This window comes from Ambystoma mexicanum, unplaced genomic scaffold (genome assembly GCF_040938575.1).
Source record: "Ambystoma mexicanum isolate Mex_15411 unplaced genomic scaffold, UKY_AmexF1_1 Mex_scaf73, whole genome shotgun sequence".
Taxonomy (NCBI): Eukaryota; Metazoa; Chordata; class Amphibia; order Caudata; family Ambystomatidae; genus Ambystoma; species Ambystoma mexicanum.
The window spans coordinates 408097-420428 of NW_027182492.1; the positions used below are offsets into that span (position 1 = coordinate 408097).

At 44.7% G+C, this 12332-nt stretch overlaps 1 protein-coding gene across 1 annotated transcript; it reads left to right on the forward strand.

Moving 5' to 3' along the window:
• Positions 1–243: 243 nt before the first annotated feature.
• LOC138562833 (ribonuclease H-like) lies at positions 244–831 on the forward strand. Its single transcript, XM_069642806.1, has one exon. It carries the CDS (start codon positions 244–246, stop codon positions 829–831), a length of 588 nt encoding a protein of 195 aa, XP_069498907.1.
• Positions 832–12332: the final 11501 nt, after the last annotated feature.

Below are 12332 nucleotides of genomic sequence, written 5' to 3' on the forward strand. Positions count from 1 at the left end.
CTCTGGCATATTACAGCGGCCACTCAACTCTGTCATGCAAGGACAGTTCACCTGTGAATAGGCGCTTGCAGCAGCAACCTTCCCTATTGAAAAAAGTTCCACTATCATGATGGGGTGTTCAGTAACATTGTATGTTGAGCACTCACTGTTTGCAATATTGAAATGATTAAAATCCACTCTGACCACACAGAGAGCATCTGCATATGAAATAATTATGCCAAGTCCCAATATCCATGTGGTAAAATGCAGGACAGTAAACCCAGCCACATTTCTGTTGAGGACATGCAGCAGCATGACTGCGCAACCTATGAAGGAGAAGGGGATGATATTCAAAAGGCCAGAGATAGTGCCTTGGAACAGGGAGAAGTATTCTTCGTTGATGGGTCAGCGTCCATTGATCAGGAAATGGGTGAAAAACGTGTTGGGGCTGCAGTAGTGAGAATGGAGGAAGCAGAATACGGGACAATCATCATGAAACAGTTGCTCAGACATTTGTCCGCACAAGCAGCAAAGCTTGCAGCATTGATCCAAGCCCTAAAGACAGCAAAGGGATGTTATGTTACCATTTATTCCGACTCTGCATACGTCACCACCACGGTGCACGTGGGTCTGTCCCGGTGGAGAAGAAGAGGGTTCAGAAGGGCAGACAGCTCCCCAGTACAACATGCAGAGTTACTGAACACATTGATTTCGGCTCTCGCAGAGCCCTCTGTAGTAGCAGTCATTAAATGCTTAGCTCACACTCATAACACAGACGAAATATCATTAGGAAATGCAGCAGCCGATGCAGCAGCCAAAAAAACAGCCTATCTCTCAAAAACATATCAGTGAAGAATATGTCCTAACCACTCAAGACACGTCTCTAATAACAGATGCATACACAGCACTTCCCATAGCACAAATAATTGAACTGCAAAGAAGGGCACCAACTGAAGAACAGGATCTATGGCTGAAACGTGGGTCACAGTCATCAACCGATCGCTTGTGGTGACAAAGAAAAGTTGTCATGCCTGTCAAGCTATTATACATAGCATTTGAACAATTGCATTTTCCAACACACAGTTCAAAACAACATATTGCTTCCGATCTCCAGGAAGATTGGTTTATTCCAAATCTGCAGGAGCGCCTTACACAAATGGTAGTTCAGTGTACCACGTGTCTAGTGTTCAACACAGGGATGACATTGAGAACTCTACGAAGAACATTAGGACCCTTTCCGTGAGCTGCACATATATTACGTAGACATGGGAGAACGGTGCAATGGAGCGCAATACTTGATTGTGGTGGTGTGTCCATTCTCTTGATGGTTGGAGGCAGGGCCCTGTGCCCACCTGGATGCAAAGTGTGCCACGAAATTCCTTGTCAGAGAGTATTCCACCGATGGGGAGTATGTGATGTCATATGTTCAGATAATGGGACTCACTTTTTCAATGATTTATTCAAGGAAGTAACAATTCTTTTGGGGATCAAACACAAAATGTGCTCCATTTACCACCCACAAGCAAGCGGGATGGTGGAAAAAATAAAGATCCTCCTTTGAAGATTGTCAAAACTATGCAACACCCTGAAAGAATTGGGTATATTGCCTACCCCTCGCATTGTTTCAGCTAAGCACACAACCCAGCAAGGACCACAACCTGTCCCCCCCACGAAATAGTGACTGGCTTACCTATGCAAATGCCACTGTCGCCAGTAAGGAGAGCATCTGATGCGCACAGAGCAGCCACTGTCTTAGGAGATGAATTCAAACAATACCTCACGCAACTCACACGTGCAATAAATTTAATGTCAAAACAAATCGCACCCCAACACACAGAAGAGAGGGAAACTACCACAGGGTCCCCAACAGACATCACCCCAACTGAACCCTGGGGAATGGATCTATGTCAGGAGTTTTGTCCAAAAATGGAACACACCAAGAATCTACAGTCCCTATGAAGTGGTGTTTTCCACCCCTCTTGCAGTAAAAGTGAAAGGGCTTAGATATTGGATACACCGCTCAGATGTTCGTAAAGCACCAGACCACACCCCACAAAGCATACTTACTGGCTGGGAAAACCGCTATTACCTCAACATAAGTAGCCCTATGCCAATTTTATCTGTGCATGTGGATTGTAAGAACAAATCTCTCTCTCTCTCTCTTGCTCTCTCTCTTTCTTTATCTCTCGCTAGCTCTCTCCCTTCTTCATTCACCCATTCCATTCTCTCCCTCTCCGCAGGTGCAACGATTATGGAAATGACACCGCTGAAAAAAGTGCAAATGTAGATAGCAGTAGGAATAGAATTCGTTTTATAAGAGCATACCGTTTTAACTGTGAGTTGCATATCTCAGCAATATTGTTTACATTGTTAATATTTGCATTAGGAATTTATTGGGGAGCATCTTTTATCTGGGGTACCCATATAAAAGAGAGGGGTAGGGGGGCAAATGGACATGGGATGGATATAAATGGAATTGAAATGGAAATATATCCTTAAACCTCACAAGTCTACATAAAAATACAACAAGAAAAGTCCCAGGTGTTCTCATAACCAGCGAAATGTAACTGAAATGTCACCAGATGCCCCAAATGCCACTTTTACACCCCTTATAGTATTTAACTCTCAACCATCTACCTCAGTATTCATCAATTTGTCTACGCAAGCCCCTAGCACGGTGACACGCTTTTTCTGTTTTTCAACACCGAATAAAAGCATGAATGAAAGCAGTGATGTTTCAATAACAAACACCGAGCAGTATGTCCTGTGGGAAAACCACACAATGTCAAATACCAAAAATACCACCTGTAGCAACTCCCAATCCACATTGTACAATAGTTTACTGTTTCAGCTATTAAAACCATGTGTACAAAGGTCTTTAAGTAACACTAGCAGATCCTATGAAAACAGCAGGCACGCCAAAATAAATATGACGCATATCATGGTTTAGGATTAGATACGGTGGAAGACCTTCGCCATCCCGGCCACTGAAACAGCTCATACTCCGATATGAGTGCAATGGGAAGGCGAGCGACTAAAGGGAGTTGCTACGTTTGTTCCTTAATACCGCACGCATCTGGGGTGCCTAAGGTCTTAGTGCCGCAAGAAGTACTGCAAGAAGAATCAAAATGTCTAATTCATCTTCCAATATGTAGGATAAAAGGCACTTTTCAGGCACGAAGCATCCATTTGCAACTTCTCGAACCAGACACTTGAAAATGCAAAACAAGCTCTTCCAAACCCAACTGTTTCAAAGAGGCATTCCTGGCCATACAAGGGACAACGTTTACAGAATATAAGTGTCAAGAAGCAACTTTTATGTGCAAAGCAGAAGGACTTGTCGGAAAAAATGCTGTCTCTTGTAGAACAATCATGTGCACAGATATGGACAGAGCATGTCGCGAAACTGCCATGGGTCACAGCAATTGAAAAGCCAGTGAAAGTGCACCAAGAAGAAAACTACAAACTTTGCTTTTACAGTGAAGGAACCTTCTTGATAGGATCTAACAAACACTGCAACAGAACACTGCTCATTCCAGACTTCTGAAAGAGAACTGCACCGCTGATAGACTACTACTAGGTCTGTGGCCAGAAAGAGTACTTGCACCTCCCATCACCATGGAGGGGCTACTGTTCGCTTGCAACACTCCATTCGGCCCTGCTGGTTGTACCCTAAGAACACCTAAAGGGGAGACCCTTGCCTGACGAAGAACAAATGACACCTGAAACAACATAAGTAGTACCCACTACTCAACTCCCAGACATCCGTGTCCTTCCAGAAGAAGAACGGCATGATTGATTGAGCAGAAAGAAACGATCCTCCAACTACTTGTCACAGGATTCCTCTGACCTGCTTGCGCAAATACCTGATGAATATAAGCTATGCAGCTCAACAGAGAAATATTTTGCATCCCTCGTGCCCAGCATCCAGTCAATGCTAAATGGCTTCAAATCATTAGATGGGAACTGATCCAGCTGTCAAATGATAATGAAGAGGGGTTCAACGTTATCAAAGTGAAAATGAGAGCACTCAGGTTAATGACAATGCAAAACCGCTACGTCCTCGACCTCCTCACAGCCATGGAGGGCGGGGTCTGCAAAAAGATCGGGAGTTCATGTTGCACATTCACACCTCCTACAGACGCTGAAAATGGAACACTATCACATGTAATAGCAGCAGTACATGAACTTGGTGTGAAAATAAAAAAGGACGCAGAAATCCAAGAGGATGATTGGGTAAACATGGCATTTGGCTGGGTACCACCATGGCTTGGAATGACTGTAAAGATGCTAGTCCCTATCATCATATTCATTTTAGTAATTTTCTGCACATGCCAATTGGGTCTCCGTTGTTGTGCCAAAGCAGTACCTAATAGTGCAATGATGATGGTGACAATTGGGAAAAATAATAATAAGGAACCTCGTGACCCACAGGAAGTAGAAATCCAGACAGAGAAGAATGATGACCCCAAATATCGTATGGTTGCCCTGTATCATGGCCATGGGGATGAGGTGGACACTCTATACCACACAACTATTGCACCCCCACCAGACCCCAAAAATTACAGGCGGTTTGGGTAGATTTAGCATGGGATGGGGGATGCATATACATGACCTGTACACCTGAACAGTATGCACAACATGGGGAAAGTTTGAGAAGCGTGTGCAGTGTGTGATGTCAATAATGGTTTCCCCCATAGGAAGAAGCAGAAAGACATGCTAATGAGCGGAAACATGGGGGTGAATTTGTTACTGTAGAAGTAATGAAAGGGGGGAATGTTGGGATGGAGATGAGCCTATCCCAACCCCCTAGGCACTTCCAAATCAGGCAAACCCCATACAAGGTTATGTAGCCTACAAGGGGGAGCGGCTTGCATCCCCAGGTCCCGTATAAAGGCCCTGCAGCGCATAGAAGTAGGTGCATAACACTGGAAATGTCCCTGTCCCGCAACTCCATTTTGCATTAGGCCAAGAAAAGGCAGGCTGCTGGCTTGCGATGCTCAAATTCCGAGTTCAAACTGGGCCACGAAGCCCAATATCGAGACAACATGCTGGCTCTGCATGAGCCCTGTTCCCATGAAAGTCAATTTTCCTCTTGTCCCTCCAGTGTTGCAAACATTTAGTATCGCATCCAGGAATGTGCCCTGCGAAGAGCGTGAGACAGCCCAGACTCTGCACTGCGTCCATTCATCTCCACTAACCTGTCATCAGGCCTCTGACCCCCACCCAGCTATGCCGGAGCCGGCCATACTCCACCAAAATCCCGACCCCCATACCTTTTGATGTAGTGATAAGCATCCGACCCCCAGGTCCTAACCTCACCAAGGTGCCCACCACAGATCTAAAACCTGCACAGCAATATTTCTCTCTAACAGCAACACAAGTCTCCCTTAAAATGAGTTACCGGGAGGGGTAAATCACAGTTCAATCCCCAAGGGGAAGACATTGGGTGTGGAAACTGCAGTATCAATGAAGCCCTGAATGTATGGGTCAGCATTACTGTATTTTATCCTTCCCTCTCCCTGGCACCCCTGTGCTGGGCCGCCCAGGTGCCTGCCATAATGAGTGAATAGTCGGTTTTAGTTGTTTAGCTTAGGTAAGATACATTGGGCCTCATTACAGGTCGGGCGAGCTTGAAAAAACAGTGGCGATAAACCTGCGCCACTGTTAATTCCGGACAGCCCGATCCCCAATCCTGCAGACGGGAGGTGATGTTCCCGCCAGGTCTGACCTGGCGGGTTTTAACACAGCCTGCATGCAGGCGGATGTGGAAAAACCAGCACCATCACGAGATGGTGCCGGTGTTTCCACTTCCCCATTCCCATTGAGTCCTATGGGACTCAATGGGAATGGGGATTTACTGAATTCCTCCTCCGGAATTCCCGGGACACCAGGGTCGTAATGCCCTGGAATTTCCGGGAGTCACGGAGGCGGAATAGTAGTACGAGTCCAGCGGTAACCAGGTGGTTTTACCGCCTCGGTTACTGCCGGACTCGTAATGAGGCCCATTGTATTTTATGTGTGCCATGACCTTCACTCTGAGGGTGAGCCCAGCTGACCCACGTGTATCGTGATTGACGTGGAAGAATCAGCCAATTATCGCCTGGCGTCCTATATGGAGCAGGCCCATGTGCAGGGTGCCTCCAATCAGGAGCACCAAAATGTACTGCATACGAGTGACGCTTTTTGCGTTAATAAATCCATGCTTGCTAATAAGACCAGAGCACTCTTGAGCAGCCCAGTTCTTTGCTGGCACTTGTATTTTGTAAACATTGTTATCCTTACAAAGTAATTTCTTGGCTTCTTTCCCTAGCGGGTTGTATTTACTCTGGAGTGTGCATACAGAGGGACTTGCCTTCACTTTCTTCACCGGTGTGTACTGGAGTTGCTGCTCTTGTGCTTGTTGTGTCTCCATGGGTGCTTGCTGTGGTTACCCTTGTGGTAACTGCATTTGCTGTGGGACCTGCTGTGCCTGCTGTATTTGTGGCGAGCTTGTCTGATAATGCGTATGATCTTGGACATAATATTACTGTGATTCCGTATTGTACTGCGGAGAATTGGTATTTTTTTGTATTTTATTCATATAAATTATTTATATAGCCCTTTATTCCAAAGTGCTTTACATGAGAAGAAGTAACATACAGCAAGCATAAGATGACAATTGAATCACAACCTGAAAACAGTATAAAGAACAATTTACAATATTGCAGAGGTGAGGAGGGAGTTGGGAGGGGCGGACGTGTGCAAGGGAGTGGTAGATGTTAGAGGAGGTAAGAGCAGGAGAAAGAGGGAATGCAAGAATGTGAGAAGTAGAAGAGAGGAAAAAGTAAGACTAGAAGAGAGCAGGGGGAAGGGATGAAGGAGGTAAGAGGTGAGAGGAGAGGGGTAGGGAGGAGGAGAGGAAACGTAGGGTGTTAGGGAGGTGAGTGAAAGTGATAAGATTTAGAGAAGAGCGAAAGGGAGGGTAGGAGGGAGAAGAGCGGATGTGATGGGGGAGGTGGTTCCAGGGGAAGGGAGCAAGGAGTTGGAAGGAGCGGAAGCGGGAGGGGGCGCAGGGTGGTGGAGGAGGAGAGAGTAGGAAAAGATTAGCAGAGCGGAGAGAACAAGAAGGGGCATAGAAAGTAAAAAGGGAGGAGAGGTAGGGGGGGCAAGACCATGGGGGGATTTGAAGACCAGACAGAGGAACTTGAATTTGAGCTGGGAGTGAAAAGAGAGCCAACCTAGAGAGATGAGAGAGGAGGAGATGGAATCAAGAGGTGAGAGAAGGCATAGGGAGCGGATGGCAGAGTGGTAGATGGATTTAAGAGGGGAGAGATGAGAGGAGGGGAGTCCAAAGAGAAGGGAGGAACAGTAGAAGAGTCTGGAGAAGATGAGGGAGGTCATTAAAAGTTTAGTAGCATGAAAGGTAAGGAGGGGTCAAATTTTACGAATGTTGTAGAGGTGAAAGCGACAGGATTTGGCAGTGAGAGAAATGTGGTGAGATAGAGAGAGGTGAGGGTCAATATGGATACAAAGGTTATGGGCATGGGGAGAGAAGGAGAGCTAGGAGGGGGAAAAGATAATGAAAGGGGGAGGGTAGGGAGGAGGAACAGTGTTAGCAGGGAAGTTCAGTTTTATCAGCATTCAGAGTAAGGAAGTGTGAGGACATCCAGGATTTAATAGCAGAAAGGCAAGAAGAGAGTTTATCATGAATGTCAGGAGAGAAGGAGGAGAAGGAGAGGAAAAACTGGGTATCATCCGCATAGAAATGGTGCGAGATACCAAAAGAGGAGATAATAGGAGCTAAGAATGAGGTGTAGAGTGAAAAAAGAAAGGGGCCGAGGACAGAACCTTGGGGAACGGCGTAGTTGAGGGGATAATTGGGGGACGAGGAGCCACCCCAGGAAACAGAAAAGGTGTGGTTAGAAAGATAAGAGGAGAGCCAATTAAGAACACTGTCCTTAAAGCCAAATGAGGAGAGGGCGTTGAGGAGAAGAGGATGGTCGACACTATCAAAAGCGGCGAAAAGGTCAAGGAGAATAAGAATGGAGGAGTGCTTTGAGTAGCGTGCAGAGAAGAGAGAGTTAAGAACAGAGGTGAGGGCAGTTTCTGTGGAGTGCAGTGGGCTGAAGCCGGATTGGGTAGAGGGAAAAAGGGAGTGGTTAGAGATGAAGGAAGAGAGTTGAGAATAGACAATGCGCTCAAGAAGTTTAGAAAGGAAGGGTAATAGTGAGATGGGCGATAATTGGAAGCAAGATGGGGTTAGCAAAAGGTTTTTTGAGAATAGGGATGATAGTCACGTGCTTAAAAGGAGAAGGAAAAGTGGAAGTTGAGAGGCTGACGTTGAAGAAGGAGGTGAGGTAGGGTATGAGGAGGGGGTAGATTTTAGGGATGAGTGGAGTAGGAATGGGGTCAGAGGGGGAATCAGTAGGATGAGTGTTCGAAAGGAGTAGAGTAACATCAGAATGTGTGACAGGAGAGAAAGAGAACATAGCGAAGGTAGGGTGAGAAGGAGGAGGAGAAGGAGGAGAGTAGGAGAGGGAGGAGAGGATAGTTTGACATAGATTGAGGACTTTGTTAGAAAAGGAGTAGGCAAGATCAGTAGCAGTGAGAGAAGAGGCAATGGAGGGATCAGGAGCAGATGGAGAGAGAAGTCGGGCTAAAGTTTGAAAAATGCGGCGAGGGTTAGAGGAATGAGACTGGAGAAGGTCAGAGAAGTAGGTGTGTTTCGCAGAGTTGAGGCATGAATCGTAGAGGGAATGATAGGAGAAGAATAACCCATCCCCCTTCTTGGAGCTTTCCAGTTTTGTTGCATACCTCCTCCTCTACTTCTACATGATCGGGCTATATGCCCGGTCTCCCACAATTCCAGCATTGCTGTGACTGTCCCTCATTAAATCCTCCTCCCCCTTGAGGATTTTGAAATCCTCCTCATCCTCTAGGTGCATTCCCTCTAACTCTTGGACAAATGTTGTCCCCACTCTGATCCATAGGGTGCACTACATTGCTTTGCTGTACTTACTGTGCTTCATGTGTAGTCACACCTTCACCGCTTATCAACACTGCTCCTTCTATGTTGAATTTTGACAATTTTTATGAACTAACTTTGCATGCTCCTGCTTTCTATTCTCAGCTTTCTTCTTGTTTTTTCTCTTGTAATAATCGATAATGATGTACAATAGTCAACTGTATTTCTGGCCATAGCTTCACTTCCACCCCTACCTATTTCTTCATCTTCCATTGCACTGGCTCGGGCAGTCCCTGACATAGAATTTGATAAAATAATGCCACTGTTTTATCACATGGTTCTCTTGTCTCGATATGCCAATGTTCTTGAATCTCTTGAACAAAGGCAACTGGATCTTCGTTCTCTCCGATTTTCCTAGTCATAATCGCACCAATGTCTGATGTGTCAGGATACTGTACTCTAAGCGCTCTCCATATGTCTGCCCTGCAATTATTAAAATGCGCTCCATCATGTGTTGTGTTCTGTGCAGTTACACTTGCATACCCTACTCATCTCCAAATGTCATTAGCTCTCTCCCCTAGAATAGCTGCTAGTAGGCCTTTTATATCACCCATAGCTAACATCATTCGTGCTGCCATTCTTTCTAATTCTTAAATCCATGTTCCTACATTTTTAGATTGTCCTTGTCCATCTGTGACCATGGAATATTTTGTGGTTGTCCTCGCCCTTCCTCTAATAATGGGAATTGTGTAAACCCTGGTCCAAAATCATATACCCCTACACTTCATGCTTTCCATGTGGGGATAGTCTCTCCCGTTCATCTTCTTCCTGGCAGAGATCTTAGCGTGCTTACATAAGGCACAGACATATCCCGGGCATTGCCCGACCGTGCTGGTGGTCATTCAGAATATGCTGTTGGTTCTGGCATTTTCTCTTTCAGGTCTTCTAAATCTGACCATTTTACCCCTATGTCTATGATCGGCTCTATCAAAAAACTGCATGCACCTTCTCGTCGCGCTTTCTCATTCTCCTCCCTTTCTTCGTCTGACATCATTATAACCCAGCTGGTATGACTGTCATCCCTTTCCTCATCATCAAGACCTAGTCTACTTAGGGTCTGCGTTCTATGCTCGTCCGTCAATGTGTTATCTGCTCTATCTCTTGTTTCCTTCGATAGAGATCCTGTGATGCTCTCCATAGCCTCATAACTGCCTTTTTCTCTCATCTGTCTGTGTAGATCCCCAATCCTTTTCCCTTTGCCTTCTGCTTCATGTTCATTGGCCCATGTCTGTATTCTCTGTATACCTTGCAGGTCCCTGCAGGGTTGTTGTTATCTTCTCTCTTCCTCCCATCGCTCTTGTGCTTCGATGGGTATCATACTCTATTAACAATATGATTGATTCCATCATCTCTTTGTCCCCTACTCTTTCTCATTTCTTCTACCCTTCTCCTCATTTCCCTGTTCTCTTCTTACTCTCGCCGTCTTTGCAACCTATGTTCTTTTAATCTTTGAGCTTCTATTTCTTTGCGTTTCTTCTCTTCTATTCTCTCTTTTTTTCTGTTTTTCATACCTTCTCTGTTTTTCCATTTGTTTCCTTTACTTTTCCTTCTCTTCCTTGTATGCCTAGTCTTGTTCCTTTTCCTTCTTTTCTTTCTTCACTTTCCTCTCTTTCGTTAAAATTGTCAATGCCCTTTCCATCTTATTTAAGTAGTATATGTCCTCCCATTCACTTGTTTTGTACTTTTGTCATTCCACTTGCTTTGTCTTTCTCTCTCTTTTGTCTCCTGGCTTCCTCTTCTTTCTCGATCTGTTTGTCCTTTCTCTAATCATGCTCTTTATGTTCGTCGGGTGTGGACATATATTTACGTTCCTTATTCTTACTTTCTTTCATGCTGTCTTCACTATTATACATGGGAGGTGTGTATGCTGGATTAACATACCCCGTCACTGATTTTCATTCTTTTAGAGGATAGATCCCCTGTTTGTCTTTTATCGTGCTATCATTTTTAGGAGGCAAGGGAGGAGGTAAGGGCATTAAGTCCTCCTCTTTATGGCGATTAAGCATCCACTCCTTCTCAGATGGGTCTTCTATCTCACTCTGGTACATCTTCCATAGTTCTAAAATGGCTAAACTTTTCTGTGGCTTTTTACCCGCGTGTATTTAGCATGCAAGTATGTTGTCATGAGTCGCAGAACTGCCTTTGATAATGAACCTTCTTGAGGCCACTGCATAAGTGTTTTATTAGTCAAGCCTTTTACCCACTCTGCATGGTACTTCCTTATTTTAGGTGTGGATCTTGTTAATGTTCTGCATAGATGTAAAAGGGGAGTGTCCCCCTTAATGACAAGTCATTTTTAACTGTCAATACTTACAAGGTTTTTCTTGTTTATTATTTATTTAAGTAATCACTCTGGCCAGCACCATCAATCTCCGTCCATCTCCAACAAACCAATTTCTCCAAATAGTTTCCAAATGTATACAACAGCATCCATTTTGATCTCTTTATTCATAGTTTTTATCAATTTGTGTTATCATGTTATTAATTTTGATAATTAGAAAATCATATTTTATCCTATATTTCTTTCTCAAATGTTATTCCTCCTATGTTTAATTGGCGCCAATCGCTTGATTTTCAAGGGCCTAATAATTTGTCAACTTTGTACTGCTATTGTTTTTATAATTTTTAGGCTATCAACCTATTTTATTATTACTAATACCCAACACGCCGATATATTTTTTGCACTGATATTTTTTCAAAATTCCCCAAAACACATGCGCACTTTTTCTACGATCGCCTTGTCCTATCTTCCGGATAGACGTATCTCATCTCTATTTTACTCCATTTTCGAGTGTGTCGAGCACTCTTCCTTGACTGTAGCCGCAGGAATCCCTTAAATAATACTCTGATCTGGAGTTTTTAGTGCAGTCCCTTCCTCCTCCTTGAGGACAGGTATCGAGGTATCTCCCTTTCCCTAACAAATACCCTTATGTTCTCCCACTATATGTATATATGTATGCAGTACGGCCACTCTCCTTTTATTTGCCACTTTCGATGTTTCTATTTACATCCGTTATTCAGCTCGAGGTCTTTGGTATCGACTCTTCCCCAGTCGACCAGTTTGCTTTCAGTCCATCGGGTGCATGCAGGGACCGGACAGTAATTTCCTCAGAGGGGCACCTGCCAACCGCCTCAGATCACATGTGTTATAGCGCTGCTCTCCACAGGAAACTCCACGGTCGTCCAGTTAATGTTGGAAGATGTTGAGAATCTGGTGTCTGGTTCAGAACCATCTGCACTGCTACCAAATGTGCAGCAGCACTTTTTGGGCGTATCTATGCGCAGAACGAGATTACCATAATAAACGATCTTGGACCCGAATAACCGGACAGACTCAAAGAATATT

What these genes read in the sequence shown, in the direction of transcription:
- LOC138562833 (XM_069642806.1), top strand. Translation starts at nt 244, where the DNA reads ATGCAGGACAGTAAACCCAGCCACATTTCTGTTGAGGACATGCAGCAG.